This window comes from Rhinolophus hipposideros (genome assembly GCF_964194185.1).
Source record: "Rhinolophus hipposideros genome assembly, chromosome: 1".
Lineage (NCBI taxonomy): Eukaryota > Metazoa > Chordata > Mammalia > Chiroptera > Rhinolophidae > Rhinolophus > Rhinolophus hipposideros.
The window spans coordinates 13,108,994-13,136,489 of NC_138047.1; the positions used below are offsets into that span (position 1 = coordinate 13,108,994).

Consider the following 27,496-nt stretch of genomic DNA (forward strand, 5'->3'; position numbering starts at 1 on the left):
GGGTGACGTTTGAACAATTAGTCTGTGTACATGAATGTCTTATTTCTTTTACTAGTTGGAAGGCAGGAACCGTGCCTCAATGTTTATATCCCTCAAAATACCTTTATCATGGTAGGTGCCAAATAAACATACAGAGAGAATGAATAAGTGAAAGAAATCCAAATTTTAGGCTTTCCATGAGGGAAAAATGTGATTAAGTTTCAGAAATATAACACAATTATGTTCTGCCAATGGAAAAAATAAACTTCAGGTACTCAAACATGTATTAATACAATACTAATTTAAATATTAATTCAAAAACAGAGCTTCTGAGACTCTTCTTTTGGATGGTACAAACCAGAATATGGCAATGCTAACAGCTGCCATTGAAACGGTAAGAGGATCCATCATTTTCTCTCAGTACTCCATGATATAGTTATTACTGTCTTTTGACAAATTAGGAAACTAAGACAGAGAAAGATTAAGTCATTCCCTCCAAATCGTACAATTAGCACATGATAAGAGGCTGGATTCCAACCCAGTTCTGCCTGATGCCAGGTGACATGCAGTCACAGTCTGACTGCCCCCACGTAAGAATGTCAGGAGAGTCAGTATTGATGACAGCTACCCGTACAGATAAGCATTAGGCTGCAATAATGGTCATCTCATTTCTTTGTAGAGAGTGGAAAGGAATTAAAGGAAATCTCTTTGCTTTTCAATACCGCAGAAAATTCTTGACCGACTTAATTTCAAAGACTCAAATATAAATGTTCAACCATAAAACTTCCAGTGTTTAAATTTAGGTTTCGAAACATACAGCATGCTCTAATTCTCTTTATGTCTAACACAATGGAATTAGAACGTAGATTCCCTTAGTGCCATGATATTTCTTTCATGTAAGGTGCTGGATACAGCATTTTCAACACCTTATTCTTGTTTTCCCTCAGTGGCACTCTTCTCACTAAGGCCACTTGGCTGGGAGACAGCTGGGAAAACAGGCACCAGTAGAGTATGTGGCACTTAGAATCTGGAGAAGTACGTCAGAATTGGGCTATTGGAATTCTTCCTTATAGCCTGGATAATCCATTGTCACAAGGTCAAGGAGAAGCAAAGGGTGTCGCAGAGAAGAGGAAAGGAAAGAGGAAATGGGTGGTAGGAGAAAAAGAATGGAAAAGACACTTGAAGTACTATTCATAGGAATATCATAAATCATTGCCTAAACTTATCTCTGATATTTACAAGGCTGATTAGGGTTCATTTGCAACAAAGCAGTGAATTGAAAAATGTATACACAGATCAATGAATCAGAATCTTTCTTCTTTTGGATGGAATTTTCATTCTTTTTGGATGGTCTTTTGGATGGAATACACAAAAATTGATCCTGAATTACTAGTCAAGGGACAGTTGACTGGCCATGACTGACCTACACCTATGGCAGAGATGTCTGTACAAGAGATAGGAGCTTGAGGCCACTAACGTACTTTCACCATTCCTTGTCATCGGACACCACGCACCCTTTAAAACCTGCTAGATATATTTACGCTCCCCATATAATAGTTTTAACCAAAACCATCATCATCATAGTAGTAGTAATAATTATGATATCACAAATAATAACAGTAATAATAATAACAAATATTTTTGACATGGAAAAATACCATTTTTGACAGGCTAACTTCTGTAGTCCTCAGTAAAATTAATACATTTTAACTTTAGAAATATATATTTTCCCTCCTCACTCAATACATAAGCAGTTTTCTAGCCTCCTTCTCCCTGAGCCCTGTCCCCATGGTCACACACACCCACACCCACTCACCATGACCCTTACACCCATGGACAGGCCACACTGCGACAGTAGTGAGATAAATAAGCATTTTGAGCTCGGAGTTTTATCTGGATTCAAATTCCAACTTGTCCTGAGCCAATTGTGTAATCGTAACTACTCTGAGTTTGAGTTTCCTTGATCTAAATCGCTTTGGATTAAAATATGGTGCCTTACAAGAGAATGACACAGGGAGAGGCACCGATTTCTTTAGTTAAACGGATAGTGACCCTACTATCAGTAGGAAACGGGTATTTTTGTCATATATCTATTATATCTCAATAAAACTGGCAAATAAATAAATACAATCTTAAAATTAGAAAATAGGGTTATTTTCTATCTACAGGCTTATGTTGTTTTACTGAGCATCACTTTACTGTGCTCCACAGATATTATGTTGTTTACAAGTTGAAGGCAAGACCCTCCACCAGCAAAAAGATCATGACTCGCTTTATTGCAGTCGTCTGGAAACCCAGCCTGCAGTACCTTTGAGGTATGCCAGTATGCTTGAAATGAAAAGATAGTCTTCCTTCCCTTAAATACCAAAGAGTTAATCCACTTATCTCTACATCAAACAGGATTCCTGTTACTCTTCTCTCTGAGTCTACTGCCTTCTGGCAATGCGAATGAAAAGCAAACACACAATCCATAAAGCGCAAGTCAAACTTTTAGGCACTCCGATAAAGATTTCACAGAAGAGAAGGTTGAATTTAAGGGAGAAAATGAGATTGGGGATAATGTATAGAGTTAAAGTATTCAGGCTGATGCCAATCTCCACTTCCATAGATGATCAAACACTGAGTTAGTTAGACCTGCCTTCTGTAACTAACGGGCAAGATAGCAGACTTAAAACACTGTGCTCACCTCTCTACCTGGAGGGTTGAAATCAATAACAGCCTGCCCTCCCTCCCTGACCACGGGCAAATCGCTAAGTGCTCTGCTTCCTTTGCTGTGTTCCCCATCCTGAAAGGTCAATCTGATAACACGTCTGTGAAGTCCACAGAGGAGGCCTCCCACCTCCTGTCTGCTAAAAAGTAACTGCGCTCTGCCAAGAAACAAAAACATCCTGAACCACAGTTGTGTGATATCTGTGAGGCTGTCAAGATAACCTGAGAAAATGGGTAGCTAAAGACAGTAGAAAGCTAAGCGTGCAAAAGGAAAACGTCTATGATTAAAAAGAAAAAAAGTGAGCTGAAACAAAACCCTAATGTCAGCTTTTCAAGGAAAAGGGGTTTATCACAAGTTTATCCCTCTGTGCTCTTTTACCCTGAAAACATATTTGTGTATTCATTCATTCATTCACTGTGCTAAGCACTCAGCGCTAACAGAATGCACAGTAGTTGGTCCTATGCTTTACTCAGTCAAGTCATACCCCTTCGTTGCCTGCACTTTGTGGTAGTATTTGTGGTTGACCTTGGGGACCCTCTTTTGGGGGAAATGCACATTGTCTGGGTCTCTCCTCTCAAGGTCCGGAACATTCCAGTGGTGGGCACAGTCCACTCAACTATTTTTTTCCTTTTAAACTGAAGGTCACTTTGCTTTCCCTCATGTTTACCAAAGAATGAGCTTTGTGAAGTGAAATGGCAACATATTCATACCTGGTCTCTCAGCCTCTCCTGGTGGCCCATGATTGCTGTGGCATGATGGGGGTATTTCTGCTTTAGATGTTCCAGGAAAGCTTCTCTCTTCCTGTCCATCTCAGATGTTTGCATTCCCAGGATTTCTTTGGAACTTCGGGGCCCACCTAGGGTGTGTCTCCTTGGGATGTTGCGGGAAGCCTTGGAAACTAAAATACGACTGTTCCCATTAGCAAGGCGTTCCTTGGTTCTGCGACATTCTGCATCTTCTAATGACGTTACATGCAGATTGCTTTTTCCTTGTTCTGAAAGACCAAAAAACAAAAACAAAAACAAAAATACAGTCCACCATTAATGATTTCACACTAGAATTTCATTGACAGAACACCAAGAGAGTTTGTGGCAGCTGTTAATGTATGAATATAACTTAGCAGATTTTGTGTGTGTGTGTGGCAAGAAGGAAAAAAAATCAACAATCAAGAAATATGAAAACTCACACTTTAGAAATAAAGATGTTGCAGCAAAAAAATTCTCTGTAATTTCTGACTCTTTCCCTAGATTATTCAAAATGAGAACATTTGGTCAGATGAGTTGGTAGGCAAATGGGTTACCCCTTACCATCACTTGTCATTATAGAAAAGCACTGCAGTGATTCTGGTTATTTCTTCATTTTTAATTCCATCATCCTGGTAGCAGGATTTTTATATTTTGTATAATCAGAAGGTGGTTTCTGAAACATTTGCTTCATCTCCAAGACCAAAAACAGCTATTATAATCATTGACATGTGAACCACTTGAAAATTCCATTTCCCCCTATTAGCATAAACCAAGCAAGCATAAGAATAGTATTAGAATAATCGAGGGGATAAAAGGCTTAGACACATTTTCCTTGAAGTGGACTTTATCTAAAACACACAGTGAGAAGAGAAGAGATACACAGTATGTGTTGAAGGCCTTGACTTAGACACACTGCCTCTGACCTGGCCTGGGACAAGCTGATTTCTACTTAGAACAGAGGAACTGAGGCAGGCCATGACAATGCTTAGAGTACAGGACATAAATAGGGGCTCTCCTTTCATTCTCAATGGTTGGCAAATGGGGTGTCAGGTTGGAATAGTCCCGTTAACTGAGAAAAGGGAGTTACTTCTTAAAAAATCAGAATAGGAAGCAAAAGTAATAAACAGTCAAAAGCACTTCAGGAGCTTGCCAGGTTCTCGTCCCGGGGAGCAGCTGTATGCAGTATTACAGGTGCAGACTGCAGGTGTCCTTGTCTATTGAATTCCCTGGATAAAGCACTGGGCTGGGTCTCAGAGTCCTGCTTTTAATCCTAGACTTAGAGGGCCGGCCCAGTGGCTCAGGCTGTTGGAGCTCCGTGCTCCTAACTCCAAAGGCTGCAGGTTCGATTCCCACATGGGCCAGTGGGCTCTCAACCACAAGGTTGCCAGTTCGATTCCTTGAGTCCTGCAAGGGATGGTGGGCTGCGCCCCCTGCAAATAGCAATGGCAACTGAACCTGGAGCTGAGCTGCGCCCTCCACAACTAAGACTAAAAGGACAACAACTTGAAGTTGAAAGGCAACCCTCACAACTAAGATTGAAAGGACAACAACTTGGAAAAAAAAAAGTTCTGGAAGTACACACTGTTCCCCAATAAAGTCCTGTTCTCCTTCCCCTATTAAAAAAGCAAACAAAACAAAACAAAAACTTAATCCATTGCTAAAAAAAAATCCTAGACTTAGAGCAAACAATTTGACCTCTCTCAGCCTCGCTGCCTTCATTAATAAAAGGAGGAGGTTGAACTAGCATGAGATATGCAGAATCTTCCAGCTCTAAAGCCTTTAAATCTACATTATTTTTAAAAAATAAGTTTCCAACAAGAGCTTATTTGCCAATTATTTATCTTTATTTGAGAGTTCTAGGTTTGCATCTCAGATAAACAGAGCACCAAACCTTCATGTGATGTAAAGTGACAGGTGTCCAGAACTCAGCTCCTCTGAAGGCAATGCCACCAACATAGTTTTTCTCCTTTGCCTAGAAGCATCTACATGTAAAACTCTCGATATGACCCTCACCCGATTTGGGTAAGCATACAAAATATTTTAATCTCAGACTGGTTTTCTGTTCTAATCTTCCATGCTTAGTTGCATGTTCTGGGAATAATTCTTCTTGTTTACCCTTCACTTCTCATTACATTGCTAATCACAGCATCTCCATCAAACACTGATGAGAAAAGGGAGGAAAAAACAGCGAGATTCGTTATTCTTTTACTTTTCATTAGTTTCAGCAGTAAATTTAGAAGGGGAAGAAGATGGCACTATTGGTTAAAGAGACACTGGGAGATAAACTGTGATGTCATTTATTTCAGCTGCCTTCTCATTACGTGGACTCACATGATGGCTACCTTTTTTGTGGTAACTTCTTTGATAATACAGAAGCAACAGGAGCTACTGAATAAAGCTAGGTACAGAAAATGCCATATATCAGATTGGTAAATATAGTGCAATCTGAAGAGATTTAGCTTTATCCGTTGAGTGTTCATGTGCGTACGAGTTTGTATTAGCCAAAAGTTGTGTATTTTGACCTAACACTGTTAACTTCCAACTGAATTTTCAAGATTACTTTTAACATCATTAAAATAATATCTTTTTTAAATGATCCAGGACAGCTAGTTGAATTAGCAGGACTGAATCTCTGGAAAGATGCTTTCTTTCTATGGGCATAACACACAAACATGCACACATGCCCATGTGGAGCAGAGAGTCCCCTTCTGTCTTGCTTTGTCACATAGATTCCCAAAAAATATTCTGTTTTATCCAAGGATCCTCAGAAGAGGTCGAGACAGACAGAACAGCAGCCCCTTGGAGACTGAAAAGAGTTTTCCACTTTCTTCTTTGAAATAAATTGGGAAAGGAGCAAGAAGGGGAGCATGCTGGAGTTCAAAGTCAATCTTCTGTCAGCATTCACCTCTGAGCAGTCCCAACTTACTGGCTCGCTAAACACCCATTCTTTTCCAACACTTTGCACTGGGAAGATCATATCAACCTTCCATTGCTTTTCCATGTCTTCTCTTTCTTATGGATTCTTCTAAAATGTTTTCTAGTTGCTTAACAAGGTTTAACATGATTTGGAGGAAAGCAGCAAACAGCACCAACTGGTAATGCGCCAATGGCTAAAGGCACAGTCTCTTGGCAGACACCTAATCGTCCTCGGAGCCCAGTCCTTCCCATGCTTCCACCTTTCTACCCTGTGTTTCACTCCAGCTCTGACAGCCCCACCTGCCTTCCACCCCACAACCAGGCACCAGCTCCACTGTTATAGCACCCACGACAACCCAACACCACTTTCCACAGAAAGCCTTTACATCAGTTTGTTGGGAACTGCCAACACCCGTGCCTGAGGGAGATGTGACCACTCTACCATTCCAGTCATTTAGGCAGAATGTGGTCTTTCAACTGAGGAGAAAAAGTAAGCAGGGATAGAAACAAACAAGAGAGGGGGCAGGCAAAACTACATTTTATCACAATTCCACAGCCATAGAGTCAGAGATCCAAGTCCCGCCAATTTCTTATTATATACCACGTGAACAGATGATCCAAGCCATCAAAACAGAAATACATTTCTATTTCTTGTCCAGAATGCGCTCTGGTGCGAACATTTAAATATGGGTGTGTTTAGTTGTTTTCTAGTCCGGGAATGCATGTCAAACAAATAAGGAGGCTGTAGTAGTGGGAAGACAAGGATTACAGTTTCCCCTTCCTGCCCCTGCACAGCCAAGAGCAACTCCTCCTTGGAGTTCACTTCCAGCAGGGCAAACAGCAAACAGGAACTTCAGGCAGAGACCAACCACTCCAGCAGCCCCACCAACACTCCCTGGAGCAGAAATGGGGACAAGCAAGGCAGGGTGCCAGAAAGACTCTTCTGAGTTGCAAAGGGCTTCCTGGCTAGGATGGACACATTCTGAAAAGTAAAAGTGGGGAATGCGGTAGATACCAAGTAGACAGAGGATTAGGGAGGATGGGTCAGCCATATAGCAAGTTGTCCAGCAGGCAGGCGCCCACAAGAGCTGCCTAGGCTGGCTTCTTGGCCACCACTCAGCTTGCTTTGGCTGGGTCAGGAGACCTGCCGCAAGGAACGGGGACCTTGTGTCATTCAGGCATTCTATCTATCTGAGAGCCATTAATTGGACTGACGGCTTCCCTGAGATTTTATTCCTGTGTCAAGGATAGGCAGGCACAGCCTCTTAGGGAAGGAGTCCCTCACTTCTTTATAGTGGCTTTTGGTTAGCTGTCTCTACAATGCAGCTGTTTAAATTGTGCTGGGAGGCTCTCGCCAGAGGAACGTTGCAGGGAGCAGCTATTGTGTCTGGCTGTACTACCTACCGTGGCAGCAACAGTGTTTTGTCTGTCCATGCATTCAAACCGTAACATAACATCCTCCCGCGGCACACACAGAAGAGTGCATATTCCAGTCTCCCTCATCCAGTTGGGGCCTGTGCTAATTCCGGTCAAGGCAATGTGGGCATTAGTGATGTGGGCCACCTCTAGTCCTGGCCTCTGGGCCTCTGGAATAATCGCCCATGTTCTTTCTCTTCCTTCTTTGGCCAGGTGAATGCAAGTGCTCCAGGGGGCCCTTCTAGGCCTTGGGCAATGGCGTCGTGACTAGACAGAAGCTACCGGAGTCCCAGAGTCAGTCCGGAAGTGAGTCATCCAGGAAAACCACCTGGCTAGGAACATCCATATTCCACTATGCTTGAGAAATTTACCTTGATTATGCTACATCACAAAGATTCTTGTTACAGCAATCAGCCTATGTGACTAACACACAGAGGGTGTCAAAAAAAGTATACACATTTTAAGAAAGGAAAACTGCATTAATATTGTAATACTCAATATATACCAATAACAAAAGATGAACACAAGGCACGTTTGACTTCTGCAATGACCAGAGGTGCTCAAAGTGGTTACCATCAGCGTCCCGACACTTCTGATTATGGCGAGCTACTGCTTGAACAACATTGACCAAAGTGTCCACTTGTATACATTTTTGACATCCCCGATCACATATTCTGTTGGGGGCCCACAGGAATTGTCAGTTTTCCAGCTCCCTTGTTAACATCACAAAGAGCACCACCATATACAAATTGAAAGAGAAGTTACAGCTAAAACCAGGCCATTATATTCCTCTAAAAAAAAAAAAACCTTTGAAAATTAAGAGAGGAAGACAGTTTCTGGTATAGATTTAAGGCAAAATAGGTACAGCCCCTCCCTCACCCAGAAAAGCATTTCCGCTCAAGTGTTGGTTGGTTAATTTAATTCACTCACAAAAAACATTTGAGTGCCTGCTCTACACACTGAAGGGAGTCAGGAAATGTAGTGAAATGGTGATCAAGGCAGACTTAATTCCCTTCCTTCGTGGATGCGTCCAGGTTATAATTAGGGAGGCAGACACCAAACAAATAATATGCAATAGAAATGTTATGTAATGACAAGTACTATGGAAGATAAAACAGGAAAAGAAACAAAGACTGAGGAGGAAATTTTAGAGACTTCTGAGCAAAGACCTAAATATCTGGGACTCCCTAAGCCTGCACTCCGTGGGGCTGCCAATACTCTTTCCTTTTCCAGCTTGAGATATAATTGGCATATAACATTATCTTAAAATGTTGGTGACACGGGGGGTAGTGGAGGCAAGCAGGTGGCTGGCAGTACTTCACCTGCATAGGGTTTCAGGACCTAAGGGCCAGAGTAAAAGCAGATACCTCAGGGCTGCTGTGGGCAGATATAAGCATCCCAAGGAAACGCCCCAGGGCCACTCTGAGGGGCCCATGGCCTCCAAAGGAAACATGATATGGTTAGATTAAAATTCAGCCAATAATCACTGAGTGCCTGCTCTGCACAGTGCACTTGGCAGGCCACTCTCACCCTGTTACTTACCTGATAGCCTGCCTATTCAGCCATGGAAACTTCATTGATTAGAGCTATTCTCGAGGTGACCATATGCCCCAATTTGCCAAAGCAGATCTGGGTTACAACTGTTGTCCCAGTGAAATTATTTATAGTGCTCCCTTTCGCTCTCAAAGGGGTCTCAGTTTGGACAATAAGTTACATGATCACCCCAAGGGTCCTGGTCTATAGCAGATTGATAAACTCAATGCCCTTGGTGGGGGGGAGAGAGGGGATATAATTAGCCTTTTGTTCCACAAGTATTTACGAGTGCCTTTGGCATGCCTGGTGATCTTTTAGGTCTGGGCATGTACAGATGAAGACACAGCCTTCGCCCTGGAATACCACATTGTAATTGGCTAAAACAGAAACATGAACAAATACAAGGGATAGTGCAATGATAGGAATGGACATGCAGTGTGATGGGTGAAGTGCACATGGTGGCCTGACCTCCACTGTGTGGCCCTTGTGCTGACTAAAGAACTGGAAATGAAGCCACATTCCTCTACAGCACCTTTTTCACCCAGAACTCCCTGGGATCTTAGCAATTAATTCTAACCTGGATTCTTATCCCCCTTTCACCACCTCTGCAGATACCCCATCCCATCTCCCTGACCTCTAAATGCTGCGTGTCCCATGGCGCATCTTCTGGAGCTTTCCTTCCGCACACAGATCCAATCCAAGCATATCTCTCAGAGTCCCCAGTCCTCTCTCCTCAATTCCAGTCATGAATTCCCAAACTGTAATCAACATCTCCACTCGGATGCCTGATGAAATGCTCAATCCTAACAGATCCGAAAGATTTTCTACATCTCACCCACTTCCAACCCATAAATTCGCTCTCATCTACTCCCCTCAAATGCTCTCCAGTTTAAATACATGGAAATTCCATTCATCTAGCTGTGTGGACCAACATTGTTGAAATGGTCTTTGACTCCTCTGTTTCTCTTATGTCCCACATCCAATCCCAGAAAATTCTTTTGGCCTTAACTTCACTGTACATCTAGACTGTCCTCTTATCACACCTGCTCTACTGCCCACTGGTCCAAGCAGTTTCTTGCCTATTTTACTGCAGAAGCCTCCTAACTGGCCTTCCTGCCTTTCCTCCACTCCCACTTAGGTTATTCTCAGTAGAACACCCAGTGTTACCCTTTGTAAGACAAGTCGGACCTGCCAACTGTTCCCCATGTCCCTTGAAATGAAAGCCCAAGTACTTACTACAGTGTCTCAGGCCCTTCATAAGCTCGCCTGAGATCACCTCTTAACCTCTTTTACTCCCATCTGTGTCCCCTGTTCTTGATGTTCTTTGAACAGGTCCTTGCGGTTCCCTCCCTCGCCTTTTTCGAATGTTTGTTCAGATATCACACCAGTGAGGTTCTCCCAAATAATCCTATCTGGAGTTTCATCATCCCACTCACCCCTGCACATCCTAGTCCCTGCCTTATTTTTCCCTGCAGCCTTATTTCCACCTGGTAATAGGGTTGCCAGATAAAATAGAGGCTAACCAGTTAAATTGGAATTTCAGATAAATAATAAATAATTCTTAACATAGTATGTCCCAAATACTGTATGGGATATACTTAGACTATGAAATTATTCGTTGTTTACCTGAAATTCAAATTTAACTGGGAATCCTGTATTTTTATTTGCAACATCTGGCAACCCTGCCATGCTGGGTTTTTTTTTACATATTTGCTATTATCTGTCTCTACTGCCCCCTCTATCCAAACTTAGTCCTTAGAATAGAAATTCAACGAAGGCAAGTATTTTTAATCTATTTTGTTCACTGCTGGATCCCCAGCAGCTAAAACAGTGATTACTACATAACAGACACATTGAATGAATGAATGAATGAATGAATGAATAAAGTGATGACACGCTCTCATTCTGACCACCTCCAGTCTGAAGCATCTTTGAACTGCTGCGCTTGTTTGAAAGTTATCTCTCAAATAGGTCTCAGTTTAATTGTCCCTCTAGATTCTGAGTTGTTTATTTCAGCAAAGACCCAGAGGCTGAATTCCTGCTGTAGGATCCTGTCATAGCAAATAAGGAGGGGGAGGGGGAGCCTTATCTCCTGATGGACCCCACTGACCAGGCGCCTTCAAGGAGAATGCTCTGCTTTGGAAGTAGAAGCAGACGCCTAGATTGATGAATATAACACTCGGATTCTCCAGGATTTACAAAGCTTAAAGTTTCCTGCATTTCACTGGGGGGCGGGGGGGGGGGGGCGAGTGAGGGTTGGTTCTATCTCTTGTGTGTCTTGTAATTGCATTTTCTTCTGTCTGGCTTACTTACTTTTGCATTTTCAGTGTGGATGAATCATTTTTACTTCCCTTTAGCCTTTAAACACACACACACACACACACCTTTTCCCCTGTGTATAATCCCTACTCCCACGCACAGCACCGCAGCCCCCAAAGCGCGTTTTTAAATTACTAACTGGCCCCTGGATGAACCTGGGGTGGAGAGGGTGGGGGTGGTGATGGACTGTGTGGGTTTTGAACACGCTGCCTGTAAGATGCTATAGGTAGGATAGGCTCTGGCATCAAGTGAGACACTGGTTAGCAGACAAGTCCTTTCTGCACCCAACCCCGCTGTGAAATTTCTTTGGAACATCACAAGCTTCTGGGAATCCCCTACAGAAACGACAAGTCTATTACGAAAAACAACGAAAGGGAAAATGCCCAGATAAAATGTACCCAAATTGTCTAACAACTCGCAACTTTTGCATTAAAAACACACCGACGATTCAGAGTTCCATCCCATCTAGACGTGCCTTGCTCCGTGCTGTTCTTAGCTGTCACATGAAACATCCCCAAACTCTGATTTAACTCGAAAGTACTACAAAACTTGTATCCACCATGCGTTTGCCTCATGGAATCCCCCAGCCAATGAATGGAAACGCTGCCTGCCCAGAGAGAGCTTCACAGGCACAACCGCTTTCTCCCGGGGCCCGAGCCCCGAGTAGTAAAAGCTGCGTTTACGCTGTATTTGTCATTGCCTAGAGATATACCACCTAGTGACTGCCGACTGAGCTACGAATGGGACATTAGTACCACGCCACTTCTTTGGCTGCTTTAGAAAATCCTGCCAGAGACAAAGTCAACCCCAAGAAATCACAACCATCCCCTCAGTTTTGAAAACACCCCACCCCAAGAATTACGCTTTTTCCTTCGTTCGCCCTGTTATAAAGCGCAGCACGCGGCGAGGGGCACGCGTTAACTGTAACTCCATCTTTGAATGAGTCTGTGAACTTACCCCGCGTGTGTCTGCTGTCTGCTGAGTAAGGAAGGCACGGCTCACATTTCTGGCTTTCGTTTTCTTCCATTGTCCCTGCCTGACGGGAAGAGCTCCTCGCGGCTCCTGCCACTTCCCAGCGCAGTTCTGAAAGCTCCCAGCAAACGCCTGGAAGGGGGCCTAGGGATGGGGAGGAGGGGACGGTGCGAAACCCCACCCCAAACTAGTCTGCACTCTGGTGCAAAGTCTCTCTTGCCCAAGAAAACCGCATTCCAACGCCGGGCCGCCCCCGGGCCTCCGGGCCTGCGTCCGTCCGTCCGCCCTCCGGCCAGACCGGTCCCCAAGGAGTGGGGGCAGTGCTCCCAGCTGCCACCGCCCCTGCCGCAGGGCTGACCCCGAGCCGCGCGCTGCCGAGGCCACAACAGGTGATGGCCCTTCCTCCCCGGGACCCAGACTGCCGGTTTCCACCGCTGCAAACTGCTGAAACTTCGCAGCTAGGGCGGGGAGGGAGGGAAGGGGGTGTGGACATTTCACACAATATCACCGTGCATGAACCTTCTGGTCTCTTTAACCTCAGACACAGAATAAGCATCCCAAATAGGCTGATACACGTATTCATAAACAGCCAAGGGCCGGACATCCCGAATTTCAGTGAAATCACTTAAAAGATTAAGAGTATATGCTGTATATTGTTAAATAAACACTTTTCTGACACTACTGGGAGCCTGATTGACATACACGGAGGTTGTTTACTTTCGACAGTCCATTTCAATCACTTAAACTAGGCTTCAAAAAGGGTATGTACTCATTTGCCTACACTTTGACGCCTCCCATTTCCCCAACACACAGGCACAGATCACAAATCTGACAAGTAAACTAGTAAAATCAAACTTCTGAATCTCTCAAGTTAACTTAATTACTTTAAGATATCTGAAAGGCAATTAAAATGTTTTGCTTTGAATGAGCAGAGGTATATCCAACATACTCATTTTCCTTTTAAACTACCTGCAAATATTTATTTTGCTCTTTACCCAGTCCTTGAAAACCTGGCAAATTTCCTGGAAAGTGAAAATCGGCAGTGTCCACAAAAAAAAAGGATGGGAAAATAATATAAGCAACATTAGCTTTGCTATTTCAGCTATCTACTAATAAAAGTAGCACAATCACTGGCATGAAGATTATGGTATTTTAATCCGTAGTGGGCCCCATCATTTAAGGGTGGGGGAAGGACAATGATTAGCCTGACCATACCTTCATCCAGTTCACAGGCCATTCAGACAAGGTTTTACATTAATTCAGATCCAGAACTCGAGCAAAACAATGGCTGACCTATCCTCCAGATTCTGACTTTAAGTCGCCTGTGTATTTTGGCAGTGTGGGGGACAAAACATTTAGGACAAAAAGATGCGGAAGCCCCAAAAGGACAAAGGATATGGACCAAAAGTAAAGTGGACACGACAGGGAGTGAGCTAAACTCACACTGAGAAGGGAAGAAGTCAACTCCTGTGGTTAATCTTCCAGAAAGGTAAAGCCATACCTTGCAGCATAAATACATACAGTTGGGTTGTTGGGGCAGATAACTCAAGACCTCCATGATCTTGCAACAGAATTTGCCGGTAATCTTGCTGTAAGGAGGAACTATCTTATACAGTTTCTGTACTGGCGGCCTGAGGGCAAATGCTAGATGAATCTAGTTTTAACCTTACTGTTTCTTCAGGTACAAAATGTTCAGGAAGGAAGGATCTGTGATCAGGCTCCCAGGTCCAGATGATCTTGATCTTTGTAAAGCTGTTTTGTATGTGTCTTCAAGTTATTAACGTCAGAAAGGATGAAAGGGGGAGACTGAGGAGGGAGGGGGGAAGGAGAGAGGGGGAGAGAGAGAGAGAGACTGCAAACCCAGAGTGTCAGTCTAAACCAGATGTCCCTAGCCCTTGGACTCTGACACCAACCTTGCTTTGGTTGGTGAAGAGCCTGCCCCTAGCAGCTCCTACCTGTCACTTGACTTAGCACAAAAGCAGTAAGCCCCAGGATAAAGGAGACAACAGTGTACCTACAACAGATAGCACCCTGCCCCATTGAGAGGGGGAAAGTGTGGGTTTTCCTGAGTAGCTCAATCTAGGTAGAAAATAATCCGTTTTTAGATGCAGATTACACTTTCCTGAGGCTATTTAGAAAGTGACAGCAGCCCTTCAAAATGGGGGCAGCTCTCCCACTAGGTCTGAACCCTGGTTAGTTTCCAGGCAGCCCAAGGCACCCCCTCCAGCTGACCACGTGTTCAAGCTGCTGGGACCCTCCCTTCCCTCATAGGCAAAGCAGACTGCGTTTTCTGTAGATATTCCTGGAAGCAAAACGCTATGTGGAATGCGCAATAAAAAATTGCATATCCAGTGAAGCTAATTAACATAAATCCTTAAGGACCATAAAATCTAGACATATATCACAGTAAAACATATTCTCTTGAATAGTTCAACTTTCTGACCAGTCTATGGGGGAAAGCTTCTATTGGACCAGTTACTAGCCCTTTGTTCCTCCTCGAGAAAGGAACTTAAAACAATTTGAGAAGGTTCTCTATTAATGCCATCGTCACACTGACTATACACCTCTCCCCAAAGCACACATATCTTACTAAGAACTTTTTTCTGGTTGTCAGTTTCTCTGAGAGTGGTCTCTGGAAAACAGTAACTGAATTCTGCAATCTACATAAGCTCAGTAACTCAGATCTTCATGAAAAAAATACTTTTATTGTCATTGCTGTTACTGTGGACATGTTCTTTCTGGAAGAAATACTGCTTGACCTAGAAGTACACCATGCTTTTTGTTTAATGTAATTGCTGGGTTTAAAATTGCCATTATAAACCAGTCTGCCTACTGCCATCCTTTGAAATTTGCTGTGAAAGGCATAAGGGAAGCGGGAAGAATTTGAAATTTGATTTTCCTGCAGTCATATAGAGAGCTACAATAATGATACCGGGGGCTCAATTTTCAACTCCATTTCTGTTACCCAGGGAAGGTGCGAGACTACTTCTTGGTTAATGGCTCCATATGTTGGCAATTCATGACTCAAAATGAGTTAATACACAAAAAAGTGTCATTTAAAAGGAAAGACAAGTGATGGGATAAAAGACAGCTGTAAGTGCAAATGGTGATTTTACAGAGCTAACATATTACAGGACTGGGTCATTATTGGTTTTGATAACGCAACTTAAAGGGATATCCACCATGAAGGACGTTAATCACAAGAATCACAAACTATCACGTACAACTTCTCGGCAGGCCTATTTAATTGCAAGGCTGTGGAAATCATGTCAACTTCCTTTATGTAAGTTTTTCAAGAGAGAAATCATTGCTAGAACTAAGTATAAGTGGAATTACCCTAATATATTTTCAATTTTTTTTTTACTTAAAAAAAATTTACTTTTATTTTTACTTTTTACTTTTTTTTACGTTTTTTTTAGCTTGACATCATGACTCCAAAGAAATAATTAATGTTTGCTGAAGTCATAAAATGTAATTTTCAAAGGCATTGATCACCATGAAAGGAAAACAAGCAAAATGAAGTGAAAAACAAAACAAAAAAGTTTCATGTTTGACGTGTTACACCTATTTGATGTGTTACACCTGATGTGTTGTCGCCTGTCTAAGGGACACGCTGCTCTATGTCACCTGTGACTCAGACATAAAGGACTTTGGACAACTGGGAAAACATTTGCTTAAATGGATGATCTGGTGAATGAAAGGTAGGATTTTCAGTCCTAGCTTTGCCAGCAGTGTGTCAGCTGGCTAGGGTGACCTTATTCTTAAATGTACACCAGAGTGCTGGTGATAGGGAAAGGGGACACTATTAATAATTATAGTAAGACAAGATGCAGAAAGCATTGCTGCTCCTGGCAAACCAGCACAGATGGTCACCTACGTGTGAAGTCCAAGATAAGCCCTAGTCTCATCAAGTTTCCAAATGTGACACGACCATAATAGTGCTGAGTTTCCTGACATAGACTTCAGAAGAGAAACTGAAGCATTAATTAAAAGTGTGAAACTCACCAGAGCTGTATGACAAGCTGCATCAAGAATTTCATATTGGAAAACGCAAATTTCACAGTATGATATTCTGTCTGATTCATCCATCATAACAGAACTTTCTGTGTGACCAGGAAGGGACCATTTATATATACATGTGATCAGGTCACCATTTATATCTACAGCATTCTCCTCAGAAGGTAACCTATCTTCTTGCATTTACTTGCTGTCCTTAAAATCCCAGTGGCTCCAAGGAGACCCTGCCAGCCAAGAAGTGAGGTGGCATGAGCTCCCCACCACTCAAGTCTTGGCACTTTCCTCCTCACCCCATACAAATTCCTCCTGCGGTTACAAAAATGGACTACACATAGAGCCAATGTATTAATATTTTAAGCGTATTTGCTTTCTTTCCAAGAGAATTTATTGATGTTCATTTTTGTCAGGGTTTCTTTTTATCTCTTTTGAGTTGGAAGATGCTGGAGAGCAAAGACCACGTCTACAAAACACTGAAGCTGCCATGTGTGCCACACATCATGGAGAAACCAACGCTCAGCCCTGCTTCCTGGTCTCAGCAGACCAAGTCTGGATTCCAGGTGTCAACTTTTAAGTGAAAATTGCAACTTGTACATGCTCACCCGTTTTTATGCCTGAGTGAGCCAAACCATGACGTGTTCCACAGAGTTCCTAAAGGCTCAGGATGGAATCCCGGAGAGTGTGAAAACTTCCGCAGATACAAGCATCCTGCTTGCTTCTTTTCTTTACGTGGTGGAGCCATTCGGAACCCTTTCAATAGAGAGCATTTGGTGCAGCCTCACTGAAAAGGGCTTTCCCTGGCCTTCTTCTAGTCTGTCCTGCCCTTGTCCACATGCCCTCCCTCAAAACTGCGGTGAGCTGTGGATGGGGGGAGGGGGACAAGAACTCTGGGGAACAAATCACAGAGCCAGCAAATTGGGACCATGTGGTCCCCATCTCCTGACTGCCCTCCCCCATTTTGCAGATGAACAAACTGAAGTCTGGAGAGTTCCTTAGAGACAGGCCCCCATGTCTCTGGTCCCCTAGTCAGCCTCCCTCTGTTACACTTGCTGAATACTTAGCATCTTTTATCCTCCTTTCTCACAACTGCCCTAGGGGATCCCTCAATTATTCTAATTCCTTTTGCTACACTGAAATGGAGAATAAAGTCAGAGTAGGTAAAGGAGAGAGTGTACCTATTCTCTCCTCAACCACAGAACTGGGTCTGGTACTATCTGGCAGGCATTGCTGAGCAAGCCAGGCAGAATCAGGCATTAGAGCCCTCTCTGCTCATGGAGACCTGTGTGTGCTGTGTGTGGTGTGTCTGGCCCCTGTGCTGGTGCTGTAATACCATGGAAATCCCAGGGGTGCAGGACTTCCCTGAGGAAGTGATAACAGACAGGAGCCTGCATTTGGTCAGATGGGGGAAAGAGCTTGTGGGGTGCAGGCATGGCCTAGAAGGCTGCTGGTAGTGGTGGTGGGGTGTAGCACAGAGGTGGGGTTTCCTAGCTATGAGAGTCAAGCCCTGGAGGTGACCTTGATCCAGCAGAAAGAGAGGTCTGTCTGTGCCATGCCTCCTAGAGTCCTGAGTGGGGTGGGGTTTTCCTTCTTGCTCCCTCCCTTGAGCTTTTGCTCTCCTCTTCCCCCACCCCTAGAACTCAAAAGTTCCTCACCTTCCCTACCCAGGCCGGAAAAACTCATTTGAAACTGGACTGATGGCCTCTATACACTTCTCTGCCAAATAAACTCCAAAATGGACTTCCTTTCAATGATACATGTAGGTTTTTGGTGTTGTTTTTTTTTTTTTTTTCATTTTTCATCGGTTCTTAGCCTTAGTGAGTAATAAACACAAACGTTATTTTTAAGAGAGACACAGACCACAGGGAATGGAAGGCCAGTGCAAATGCACTGCGGGCCATTTCACCCCTGAAGGCTCAGGGCTGTGCACAGTGAATCTGAGAAGGCGCTGGGCAGGCGGTGTTCACCCTGCATCCGGAGTGCACCGCTTTGGGTGCAGCGAGGATGCGGGAGGTCCTTGGGCGCAGGAACTCCGAGGGCGCCGGGGGCTTCTTGGGCGCGGGGAGCACCGCGGGCGCGCGGGGAGCTGTATCAGCATCATCCAGCCTGGAACCTCGACTCTCCAACTTCCCCATCACGCCCTCGCGCCCTCTAGTTTTATAGTCAATTCTTGAAAACCAGTCATGTGCTTCAGAACTTAGGTATTTCTACAGTGAGTTCATTTTTCTCTCTCCACTCCAGTCCACAGAATTTCAAGGGAAAGGAGAACTTCTGTTCCTTGCAGATGGGAAAAACAATTTTATTCATGAAGGACCTATTTCTGGAGCCAAGTGTGTGTGTGTGTGTGTGTGTGTGTGTGTGTGTGTGTGTGTGTGTGGAAACGGGGGAGGTAGAAGAAGACCCCTCTACCTCGAATCGACCAACGATTCTATGGCTCAGCTTCTCCGACTGTCAGGCATTGGGAATTTTGTGTTTGGCTCCACGTGTGACTAGAGCTTAAAATCCGTCATTTCCCTGATTATGCTGTTTTGCTTTAAATACCTCCTTTTGCAAACTTAACAGTTTCTTGACTGGACAAGGTTGTGTGCGATAAGACTTAATTAGAGGTTGGGCCAAGCCGTCCCTAACATATTAGGAATCTGTGTCACATGACTGAATTCATAAAAGTGAAAAGGATGACAACACGTGGTTTCTACCAGCTCCCCCACATAGACACCCACCCAATGTGTGTAAGAACCCCAGGACCTTGGTAAGTGATAAACTAGTGTACAAAGTGATACAACAGGCCAGAGAGGAACTGATGTTTCCAGGCTTGTCCTGCTCACAAGCCCCTTCTGAGCAAGGTGCTGGAGAAGCTTCTCCGTGCCTCCCCCAGGCCTGACCTTGTACTGGGCAGTAGGGATCAGTTTGGAGGTGGGAGAACTCAGGTGTTCCGGGCTGGAGAGGGCTAAGAGACCCAGTCAGATCTTCCTTCTTCCTTCTTCCAGAATTTCAGTATGATATGTATGGAAAAGGGATGCAGGTAAGGGGTGACCAGCACCCCGTGGTTTACCCAGGACTTTGTGTGTTCCCAGGATGCAGAAATTTTGGTGCTAAAACTGGGCTAATCCTGGGAAGACTGGGTTCAGCTGGTCACTCTAAATACAGGCAGTATGGTGAACAAAAGCTGAGACCCACAAACAGGAGACATTAGACATTAGCAATCAAAAGCAGAGAGAGAGAGAGAGAGAGAGAGAGAGAGAGAGAGAGAGAGAGAGAGAGAGACAGAGAGAGAGAGAAAGAGAGAGGGCACGCAGGAACATCTGAATGAGGGACAAGGACAGTTGCTCTCATCCTTACATAGTTGCTGTCATCCTTACATAGTTACTGTTGTATCCTAAATGTCAAAGAACCATGTCCAACTGCTTAGGAGGCCTGGGAAAGCCATTTCCTATTCTTCCTACTTCGTCATACAAATAACAACCCAACCCATGGGTAGGTCTATTCCTTGTCATCTAAACAGCTCACGACCTGTGAAAATCAGAACATTCAAGTGGAGAGTTTACAGAATCACTTTTGTAAATAAAGTAAATAATAAATGTGGTTTGGTTCATCTTCAGAACACACAAAATGTTCTTTGTTTTATCTTTTAAAAGACTTAAATTCGTTAAAAATTGCCCTTGGTAGCAAGTTTTTGCAGTAAAATGATTCATTTAAAGAGGTTCAAAAAATTCTAAAGGTAAATTTATGGAGACTGGATTCAGGAAGAGAATAAAATCTAAGGAAAAGGAAACAATGAGAATTACTTTGCTTTGGTCAGTATTTCTCAAACTTCAGCAATTTGTTTTCTGTCATCAAATTGGTACATTATATTAGTATATTAGTATTGACTTTATATTGACTCACTGAAGAAGATTAAGCTTTTTATTATTGTTAAAAGTATGGGTTTGATAAATAATTATATATTTTCTTACATACAGTAAAATGCATACAAAACTAGTTTTTAAAACTAAAATGTTTTGTTCATGTAACTCTTAAAATTGCCTCATAAGACACTGCAGCCTGGAGTACAGGTTTAGGCTAAAGATGGCTCATCCATCTGTCCCATCGTTCATTCACACCTTCATTTATTCAGAAAATTATTGAGCTCTAATTTGCCATTGGTGGATGCTAAAGATGCTGGAATTGGTAAGACAAGCCATAGATTTGTGAACATTTATCACACTGCACAGTATTTACTTGCTTATATGTGAGCCTCTCTCATGAGATTGTGAGCTCTCAAAGAAATAAGAATAGAAACCCCCTGCTTTTACCATAGCCCTTGGCATGGCAAGATGCTGAGTAAATGTTTTTTGCATGTTGGGATCAATGAAGGAATAATGAAACCGGGTAGACTAAGAAGATACTATCAACGTCCAATGTCCAGAGAAAGAAGAGTTCTAATAGAGATATGAACAAAGACCAAGGAAGAAGGATAACCACGTAGGAGAAGAACAGGAATGGCTTGGGGGAGAAGGTGACATGTGGTCTCGAAGAATAGAGTGTCATCAGGTGACTCACTGGGGAAAGAGCCTGTCAACCCAGGGAACCCAAAGGGCAACAGCCCTGCCTGCAGAGTATGAATGTGGTGTGTGTGGTGGGGAGTGTAGGGGTGACGGTGGGGGCAGCAAATTGTGGCAGAAAGTAAAGATATTTAAAAAAAAAATTAATGGTGGGGTGGGATTGGCAGAAAATTGATAAAATAAATAAGTCCAATTTGGATGATTCTTGCATTTCAAATAAGGAGTTTAAATTGTATCCAGTAGGCAACCAATGGGGAATGAATAGGCCAAATCTATGCTTTAGAAAAAAGATTTTATTGGCACAATGGAGGCTGAATTGAATGTGGGGGTGTGGGGGAGAGGAGCAGCAGGGCAATTAGTTAGGAGCTGTGATAAATGCTACGGAGTCACAGACAACGCCCTTGGTTAGCCCTTCCCACATTCTCCATAGTCACTCACCAGAACAAGAGACCTGCAACCTGCCCACCCTGGTTTAAATGTTCTCCCAAGTTAAACTCATCCGTTATACACTAGTTTGAGTCAGTATTCTATGGAAACCACGAAGACAATCACACCAGCACCTGTGTTTATCCAATAGGAAGAAAAAATAAAGAACAAATGTGACCTGGAAACGTGAAATCCAAAGACAAGGGAACAGAGGCAGGAAACGAGTAATTCACAGAGTGCTGTAATTCACAAAGTGCTGTTTTACTCAGGTTCTCAGCTTACTGCAGAAGCAGCCTCTGGCTCACTCTTAAGCTTTGTGATCGAGTGGTTATTTCGTCCCCGGGGTTTCTCTTCTGTAAAATGAAATCTTTAGGCTAGATAAACTCTGAGACTTCTCTCAGTTATAATGTGATATCCTAGTTCTCCTATGTCAGCTTTTCCGGACAACCCAGTTTCATATCAGTAAAGCCAGATAATGCATGCTGGGGTCTCCTCCCTCTCTAAACAGCTGCCCCAACTGTCCTCATGGAAGGGAGTAGAGAGCTAGCTAAGCTGCGCTCTCCAAGTTCTTCTTTCAGTGTGCATGCTGACTACACATACCAGGCAACAGACTCATTTTTTTGAGTCCTCACCTTTGCCCAGAGGCTGAGCACAGCACACACTGCACTCGATCGCAAGGGGAACCTCGGTTCTAGCCACCTTGCGCTGCTAATGTTCCTGTAGGCACATCACCATGGAGAGAGCACACGCTTAGTGCCAGCCTGAGTCTGCTCCACCTCTTACTTGCCTGCTGTGCAAAGTTGGGTCAGGTCCTGTAGTTTTTCTACCTCTAAACTGGAAATAATAACAGTACCTACCTAGTAGGGTTGTAGTGAGGTTAAAAGGAGAACAATGCACGGCATATTGGAAGTGCCACGTAAGTGTGGTAAGTGAGTTAATAGACTGTAATACACACTTCTATCAGTCTTGGTCATAACATGATAAACCATTGTCATCCCATGTTGGGCATGATTCCTGAGCGACCCAGACCTGGGACTAAAACTGTTGGGTAGAAAGTGACGTTTCTGCACAGATCAGCAAGATGCCTTAGTATTCTTCAGCTCACTCCTATGCAGTGATATTGGCAGCTATTCCCTTTCTACGTCACAGGGAACATATTTGGGCACTTTTTTTCAATGTTTACAGTGCTCCAAATGAAAATAAAATGCAGTGACCTCAGTCATCTAAACATAATAGTAATATCAAGAATCGATTTTGATGAGACATGCTCAGTGGTATTAGGCTTGAAAGACTGGTTGGAAAAATTAGAATACATAAAACCTTAGTCATTGTAAAAAGCATCTGCTAGGGGAAGATCTTGCTCCCCCAATTAGAAAGACTGGGGTTCCCTCACCCCATCAATAACCTTTCCAAAAAAAAAAAAAAAAAGGAAGAACCGGACTTTGTAACTAAAGCATTTCTACTCTTATGCTAAAGTCAAAATCCAATGAACACTCAAAGAGAATTAGCCAGAGAATTCTACACAGCTGAGGGGTGGGAATGGACAGGACAGGAAGCCTCTGGAATCTGATAAACACATTCACTGATAATAGGACTTTTAAAACACAGCCAGTACAGATTCATAGCACGTTTAAAATGAGATTTGGTCACCTCAGGGCTACCTAGTTTACCAAAGGAAAAACTCAAAAGCAATACAACATCAAAGTACTTTTAGATGTTTGGATATTCATTTAACAGACCCACAAACCAGTTCAGAGTGCCCACAGGATCGTAGCAGGGACGCGTTGAGAAGGATGATGGGGTGATGGTGAATGTGGCTGGACAGGTGGCGGTCCCACGCATTCCATGCACAAAACGCTTGACCTTTATCCTGTCAGCACTGTACAGCCAAGTGCAGGATAAAAACAACCATGACACAATCAGATCTGTGTTTCAGACAAATCTGTGTGGAGAATGGATTTGATAGAAGCAGGAAAAGGAACTACACTGAAGTGTTTATTACAGTAGTTTAGGAATGAAGATGTCAGAATTTGAACCTAGGGGGGTAGTAAGTTAAAAAACAAAAAAACTACACAGGGGTGAGAAATTACAAGGAAGTAAAATTGCCATGCTGTAGAGATTGATTGAACGTAGGGTAGCAGAAGATGGCCCCGTACAGCTGAACAAACTTGGGTGATCCACCAATATCCCACCTAGGTTGTTACACTGATTTCGTTTAGTCAGTACCACCACAAATAGACCCAGCTATTTCCAAAACAACTTCATTGCTCTAACAGAATTCTGTTGGTACATTCTTTTAATGCCATTGACTCAGCATTGCATATTCTAGGCAAAGGGACAAAATTCAACATTCTGCCCAAACCCTCTTTTTTCATAAAGTTAGGGATAGCTCTAGACACATCACATAGCATTAGTTTTGTGTCACATGCTGTGTGTCAAGTTATAAATAATTGTCAAGATGTCTAATGACCATTTATCAAAAAGGTGCGTATAAGTTATAAAGAAAGGATGTGGTAGAAAAATTAGAATTCAACTAAAAATGTGTTATTCAGGGAGACCCTTTGACAATTTTAAAATTCCTATGCCCAGCGGTGTGTTCAATTTGCCTTGGGTGCAATATCTAGAAGTCTGCAAACTTTTTGGTTTAATTCTAAGTCATAGTGAAAGGTGTCAGATGTTTTGCCCAGTGCCCGAGCACAGTGCCTGGCCCATAGCAGACACTGGAAATATTTGGTGGGTAAATGAATGAAATGAAGGCAATGTTGGGGAGATTCAGTCCCTAGAGTCTTGAAGACTCGCCCAGGAGTATCACGAAGAAGCAAGAAGCTACAGGACAGCAGCACAGCGCTCTACACCTCTTCTTTGGATCCAAGCCCCTCTCAGGCTGGCTTTGGGGCTTAGGATCTGCCTGCCCCTGGCCTCCTTCCATCTTTCCTAATTATATCACTTACTGCAGAGTGAGAGCAATGGAGGACTCCAGGGGCCTGAGACTGTAACCGGTAGGAACTCAAGTCCTTGTTCAGGCATTTGGCCGCTAGAGGGCAAGAGAGTCAAAAGCCTGCTGTTGTCCTCATCGTTCCCATTGCAGAGTGGAAACTTCCATGCTTCCTGTGTAGCATGCTCAGCATTTCTTTTTCCTGATAGTCCCCAGTACTTGGTACAGCAAGACTTGTAGTACAGTTTCACCCCCAAACAGTTTGAAATATCCACTTTGGTAATGCTTTCCATTTTAGCTAATAATCATTTTTAAACAAAAACAGAAAATCAGGAAAATTTCTCGAGATTGACCAACCAGAACTCCGTAAGGCCTCTGTGTTGAGCTTCCTCCCATGCCACTGCCCAGAGGCTGTGAGGCGGGCGGGGACATGCTCCTTCGAGTGGCCAGGTGTGCCAGGTAAAGTACAGGAAGTCCAGTAAAATTAGAATTTCACATAAACAAAGAATCATTTTTTTAAAATATGTCTGCCCCAGCAATCTGGGGGGAAATTTTTTCTTCTTCTTTGCTAAATCTGGCAGCCTTCCCTGCATGGGCCATGAGGACACCTGCTCTTCCAGGATGGCCAGGTGGCCTTCACTCTTCACTTCTCTGCTTTTCCTCATGCTCCCTCCAGTCCCCTCTCTCCCCCCAGGTCTGGAATGTTCTTCCTCTACTTTACCACCTTATCACACTCCTTATTCAAGGTCTGGCTTCAACTTATCTCCTGCTTCCTCTTCAGTGCCTGTGGGGCCATATTTACCTGTGTGATGTGGCGTTTATCACCTCTGCCAAGCATTCCGGGTAAGTGTGTATGTGCGATGGAATACGTGATTCTCAGTGGGGACCAGAAAAGAGGGGACAGATTTGGAACACCTGGGAGGATGGGTCATTCTACAGGCTCCTTTATGTGGGAACAAAGACAAGGTTGAAAACCACTGTACTAGGTTTCTAGCCCCTTGGGGGGGGGGTAGATTGTGTTTATTGTTTATCTTCATGCCCTCTATGCCTAGCAGAGACTAGCCCCTAGCAGAAGCGCAACACAGGTACATATTTTAAAAATAAGCTAGTCAGCAAAGCTCTAGTTCTTTGGAAAAATAAATCTCCCATCGTCCCTTTCTGACACATTTCATTTCTTAGCCCCCGCTCCTCTCTTTCTTCCTTATTTGCCTACTACATGAAGGAGAATATCCACTTGATGATTTGCTATCATTGGATTTTCCAACTGTCCTGCTTTGCTGAGAGCATTTTCACACATCACCTTATTGGCTCTACTACCCTCTGATTCCAACCTCCCCTCTGTTTTTAGCCTCTTTTCTAGAAGTGGATGTGCTATAAAATAAAACCCTTATCTCCCATTCCAACAGTGGGGACCCAGAGGGCCTCAGGACAGAACTGGGATATGGCTGCCTCCTGCATAAAGGCCCCATACCTTGGACTGGGCAGCTCACAGGCTCAGAGCCATCATCCAAGGACGACTCGAACGTCATTTTAAACAAGGACAAATGCTCCTGGGCCAGCTGCCTAATGTTGTTCAGGAAGGGTCTGGGGTAAGAAGAGATGGCACCCAGATGGTAACTGAGGGAAACTTAACAAAGGGACTGCCGTGTTGCCATGGAGGTGGGCAGGGTTCCATACAGGTCACAAGGGAGGCTTCAGTCCGAAGGGGACACCTTCCTTCCCTAGGTCTGAAGGAGCAGGAGAAGGGAGCATCACCCAGACTGGAGGGAGAGAGCCCCAGGGGACAGATGCCTGGCAGAGTGTGGCCGTCCCCAGAGGAACTTAGCCCACTCAGGGAAAAGTTGGGGGGGAGTGGGCCCACCTCATTCTCCTTAACCTCTAGTTTGTGTTAAGTGTTTGTTAAATTGAATTACATAGCAAATTCACCCATTTTGGGGGTAGAAGCACTCTTCTCTGAAGAGTGGAGAGGGTATGAACCAGAAAGACCCATGAGTGGGCCTCCACTTCTGCTCTGATCTCTCCAAGACACACCCATTGTTACCCTCTGCTGGCTGCATGGAGCAGGATATGCTTCAAAATTGGGGAAAATGGTGTGAAGCCCACAAGGCACGGGGCACTGAGGAGCATGGAGGAATACGCTAGTTGGAGACAAACAACAGGTATCTAAAATCAGTACAGGTTGCGGGAGCTAAGGGTCAAGTGAGCTCTACAGATGCCTGCTTTGGGAGTTGAGCAGAGGGAAAATAAAATAAAGACCAGGATTGTCAGGGAAGTTTCACAGAAGGGGTGGCAAGTTATTTGTAAGCTCCTTGTAGGTGATTTTTTTTTTTTTTTTTTAGATTTTTATTGGGGAAGGGAAACAGGACTTTATTGGGGAACAGTATGTACTTCCAGGGCTGTTTCCAAGTCAAGTTGTTGTCCTTTCAGTCTTAGCTGTGGAGGGCGCAGCTCAGCTCCAGGTCCAGTTGCCGTTGCCAGTTGCAGGGGGCGCAGCCCACCATCCCTTGCAGGAGTCGAAACCGGCAACCTTGTGGTTGAGAGGACGCGCTCCAACCAACTGAGCCATCCGGGAGCTCAGTGGCAGCTCAGCTCAAGGTGCCGTGTTCAATCTTAGTTGCAGGGGGCGCTGCCCACCATCCCTTGCGGGACTCGAGGAATCGAATTGGCAACCTTGTGGTTGAGAGCCCACTGGCCCATGTGGGAATCAAACCAACAGCTTTGGGAGTTAGGAGCATGGAGCTCCAACCACCTGAGCCACTGGGCCGGCCCTGACTTGTAGATTATTTTTAATAAAAACAAACAGCAAAACACATAGCACTTCTTCCTTAGTCCCTTTGGAAACATTTGTTGGGGGCCTTCTGTGCCCCAGGTCAACTACATAATGATGTGGGTTAAGCATGGAATGTTCACAGTTTAATTGTATTTGCTCACAAGGAATGATCACTTGGCAGGGAGGCACTACGGCCTTTGATTTTCCAGAAGGAAGAGTTTT

The 27,496-nt window shown here is 43.9% G+C and overlaps 1 protein-coding gene across 8 annotated transcripts in view; it reads right to left on the minus strand.

Annotated features, from left to right (window-relative positions):
- The window catches only part of KIAA1217, a 435,058-nt gene that overhangs the window by 283,796 nt on the left and 123,766 nt on the right, over positions 1-27,496 (minus strand). For 2 of the 8 annotated variants that reach the window (XM_081048620.1, XM_081048615.1), the window contains exons 1-2: positions 12,577-13,045; positions 3,400-3,683 (exon numbers count right to left, since the gene is read on the minus strand). In XM_081048620.1, coding sequence (XP_080904746.1) covers positions 3,400-3,683; positions 12,577-12,646 — 354 coding nt within the window. In that variant the 5' untranslated portion in view covers positions 12,647-13,045. Of the gene's footprint in view, positions 1-3,399; positions 3,684-12,576; positions 13,046-27,496 lie in introns of those variants that run through there. The other 6 variants (XM_081048610.1, XM_081048614.1, XM_081048619.1 and 3 more) reach the window with 3 other exon arrangements.